This window comes from Egretta garzetta, unplaced genomic scaffold, assembly GCF_000687185.1.
Source record: "Egretta garzetta isolate BGI_Z169 unplaced genomic scaffold, ASM68718v1 scaffold325, whole genome shotgun sequence".
In the NCBI taxonomy this organism is placed as follows: domain Eukaryota; kingdom Metazoa; phylum Chordata; class Aves; order Pelecaniformes; family Ardeidae; genus Egretta; species Egretta garzetta.
Window position 1 is genome coordinate 245,883 of NW_009259833.1, and position 4,155 is coordinate 250,037.

Here is a 4,155-nt window from a genome sequence, read left to right on the forward strand (position 1 = left end):
TGAATAGCTGTTAATTTTCTACTCGGGGACGGCTAGATTTCGGGGGAGGACAAAGCAAGTTGAGTGCGTACGGTTATTCATAAAACCGCTTGTAAATCTTGGGTGTTCTTTGAAGCGGGACGTGGTTTGGAGTAACCCTTCCTGAGACGGTTGGGGGTTGAGAGGAGCAGTGAGCTCCCCTTCCCTTCCTCGGGAAACTTTTCTCATCCGAGATAGCGTGTGAGAGTGTGCTATGTCAATCAGGTGTCCAAAAAAAAACCCCAAAAAAACTTCTCTGACGTTAAAATGCCGCTGCTTCATGATGAGGAACCAAGTGTCTCTCGCAGAGACCCTGCGGGAAGAGGGGAGAGCCTGGGTGCAATCACCCATTAGCTCAGGGTTAATCCTCCCTCTTGCATGAGCAGCAGCTCCTCGGACTCTCCGTGGCCCAGGTGACGCTGCAACCCAAGCACCCAGCTACCACCCGCAGCCCCCGGCCGGCTGGGTGACACGTGCTGACGAGCCCAGGCAGGGTGGCAGAGGTGACAGGTTTGTTGGTGGTGCGAAAGCACACGGCTTTTTCTGTGAACCCTGAGGCACGGGGCTGCACCGAGCCTCTTGCCGCCTCTCCCTCCTCCCAAACCCCAGGCACTGTCACCCTTCGGCCTCGCCACGGTGTGCATCCTCGCTTCCCGCTCTCCTCGGAGAGGGTGTTGCAGCCGGGGAGACTTTGGGAGGAGGACAGGACAGAGGAGGACAGCAAGCACTACTGGAGCTGTCGGATTTATCAGGGCTTGGTGCATCGTCTGTCCCCATGTCTGGGTGTCCCCTGCTTATAAGGAAACCTGTAAATACTTGTTTCTTGTAAAACAGCAATAAAATCTACAAACACAAACGAGCCGGGCAAGCTGCTCTCTGGATAGGCTTGCTAGCAGAGCTGCACCAACGGGAGAAAAGGGGATGTCAGAGGAAAGGGAAGCTATTTGGGGGACAAAAATAGGTTCAAGATAGTTACAGAAAAACAGTTTAGGATGAAAAACGCTCCAAACTCTTCCTTTTCTAACAAGGAGGATGCTCCCTGTTTGTGGCCAGACCGACCCTGGGAGGGCTGAGCGTAAGCTGTGAGCTTGGAGAAACCTCTCCCAAAAGCATGAGAGCTCCTGATAAAGGGAAGGGTCAGGGTGCGGGCTGAGAAGGGGTGCTGGCTTTTGCTGCCGGAGAGCTTTCCTCCCCTGCTGGGGAGCGGGGAGGGGAGCTGCAGGACTGCGCCGGGCACGGGCCCAAGTCTAGAGGTCAAGGTTGAAGAGCACCGACGGCGGGTTTCAGCATGACGGGCGGGAATGGCCGCAGTGGCCTCCGGAGCGTGCACCAGGGACAGCCTGAGGCAGGGGGAGGGACATGGGCTCCAGACTGTGCCCACGGGGTTTCCTTTGGGCTGGCTTATCTTTTTTTTTTTTTCTTAATCTTTTTCCCCCCAAGGGGTTTAGAAATGACCATAAAGATGAGAGCTGGAGAGAGAGCAGCAGAGAGCTGCTTTCTCCGCTCCCAGGGTGGCAGTGGGGGGGGAAGACACCGGTTGAACGTCGTGGTCCTGCACTGGAGGTAACATCCCCTATCTTTCTCTTCCGCAGCGTGTCCGAGATGGCGAGCGTGCTGTCCAGGCGCCTGGGGAAGCGATCCCTGCTAGGCACCCGCGTTGCTGCTCCCAGCGCCTTGGCCGAAGGGGTGCTGGTGGCCACCCAGATCCCCGGCTTGCAGACCGACCTCGGCCGAGCATCTGCTCACCTGGTGCCACGAGAGGACGGGTCCTTTGTGCCACCATCGGAGGAGACCAGCCAGGCACCCCGGTTCCCCAGCCCCAGCTGCCGGCAGCTCCACACCGGGCAGCAAGTACGTAAGGAGGCTCTAGGTGTCCTTGGCTGGTGGGATGCGTTTTGGTGGGGGAGAAAACTCTTGGGGGTCTCCTAACGTAAGGTGTGTTGGGGGATCTGTAATTACTGAGAGTCATTAATAGGTGTTGGCATTAGTGCACTTGGCCCTGGCCCTGCCTGATGAGTTGGGACCATACCAGCTCAAGCAGAGATCTATCTCCTCTGGGAAATTACTCGAGTCCTAGCCAAAAATGGGTCTCCAGAGAAGAGGGCAAGAACCTGCTGCTTCCCTCCAGTGTTCTCCAGCTGTCTGAGGCTGGCATCTCCCTTAGGGGAGATGGTTTCTATATACTCAGTGACTCCCAGTGGACTTCTTTTCCATGAACTTGTCCTATGTCCCCATAGCCCACTTTAGCATCTGAAGGCAAGTGGCAAGGGCCCCCCAGCTTAGCCACAGTGGCAATGAGCCTCATGGCTCAGGCCCCAGAGCTTGGTCCACAGCAGCTTTTTGCTACAGGGTTGAGGGTCAATGGTATGGATGTTTGTGGTGAAGAAGCTCTTCGGGAAGAGTGAAGAAGTTCTTAGGGAAGAGTGAGGTGCCGTGGCTCATCCAGAAAGGACATCTAGTCCTGCTGGATCCTGCCATTTCTTGTGTCCTGGGCTCCCGATGCTTAGGAGGGCCGTGCCTTGGCCAGGATGCTGCCTGGGGCAGGGAACAGCGCTCGTTCCTGATCCTACCAGAATGGTTCCCATTAACACCCAGCCAAGCAGCGCTGTCCGAGGGGAGCCATGAGCTGCTGACGCAGAGCCTGTTTCTTGGCTGCTACCTGCAGAACTGTAAAACCTTTTCTGGGCAGAGCTTGTGAAATGGAGTGTAAATAAGGGCCCTGTTAGGTTTTCTGGCTCCTCCTGCCCCGTGTTTATTAACCACAGGACAGTGAGAGTTGTTTCCTCCTACATGCTCTGCTGTGGAGGATTTTGCTTGCTTGCTTTGCTGCTGGGAATAGCATAAAAGTAGCGATGGGGTGCCTTCACCTCCCAGCGACAGCTGGGACCTGTGCTGGTGGCTGTGCAAAGCTGAAGGAGGTGTTGGCTCCTCATGCCTTGCATGGTCTGGGGGACAGCCTGTGTGGTTCACGGGGAGGCCTCACTCCTTGTTTTCAGGAAGTGGGGTCAGGGTCTTCTGTGTCCTGATCCTTGCGGTGATCCCCTTAACCCTGGTCCCACCGCAGGTGGCTTTTTCCACCCGGGTGTTTATGCTGGAGGTCCCACCTGAGATGGGCTCGCGGGCTCCTGCCCGCTCAGGGTGTGGCTGTGCATGTCTGCCCCGTATCGGCTTCTTGGTATGACACCCATGGTGCTTCCATAAAGAGATGTTCCTGTTCCTATAAATAGCTGGAGACACATGTAGCGTGTTTTGACACAGATACATTTCCATTAACAGAAATAGGCCCATGGGTGGTAGTGGTGGAAAACTGCCCATCAGAAGGCATTTGGGACTATGAAGGACGAGGTGAGGTTTGCACATCTCCTTCCCCTGCCCAGAAGGAGCCAGGGTGTGAATTTGGGATCACTTCACGCAGGAAACCTCCATTTCCCCCATCCCCCTTCAGCTTTTAATCCTTTTGCCTACGTACTTTGCCAGGGTGTGTAATAATTGTGGGAGTCCTTGCAGCAGGATGGCGTGAGAGCAAAGCCAAAGCAGACAATTGGAGAAAAGTCCACCTGAGGTCAGGACACTTGAGAGGCGGCCGATACCGGCTCAGGAAATCCCTCAACTTGGGGTTGCTGGAGTTGGGGAGCTTGTGCCCAGGGAGAGCAGATTTCTTGGTAGTGGGGTTGGGATGAACCCTGGCCACCCCTTTGCTTTGCTGTGACAGCAGTCTGAAGTCCAAGCCCTTTAGAACAGGCTCTGCCTTCACCCTAAACCCCTCTGTGCCCCCTCTGCTCCGGGAGGAGGAGGAAAGGAGATCCTACGGTGGGCAAAGGCTTGCTTGTGGTGCGGCAGGACATATCCCCCCTGGGAGCAGTGGGTGGCACCAACAAACCATCCCTTGTGCTGTTTTTCAGGTCCTTGTCGCCTACAACGGGCAGGAGTGCGCCGGTCTCGCGGAGCAGCACAACCCGCTGAGTGACAAGGTGAAGGTGCTGCTGCCGGAGCAGGGCTCACAGGCGTGCTGGAGGGTGCAGGACGCGCAGCCGGCTGCGCTCCAGCCCCCTGCCCTGCCCGCGGCCGGCGGTCCCGGCCCTGCCGAGGTGCTGCAGAGATCTGTATCCAGCAATATCGACGTACCCAAGAGGTTCG

The 4,155-nt window shown here is 56.5% G+C and overlaps 1 protein-coding gene across 1 annotated transcript in view; it reads left to right on the plus strand.

The window, feature by feature from the left end:
- ZNF395 (zinc finger protein 395) overlaps window positions 1-4,155 on the plus strand; it is a 10,533-nt gene that overhangs the window by 474 nt on the left and 5,904 nt on the right. The window contains 2 exon segments of the mRNA XM_035895413.1: window positions 1,611-1,869; window positions 3,921-4,150. Coding sequence (XP_035751306.1) covers window positions 1,621-1,869; window positions 3,921-4,150 — 479 coding nt within the window. The 5' untranslated portion in view covers window positions 1,611-1,620.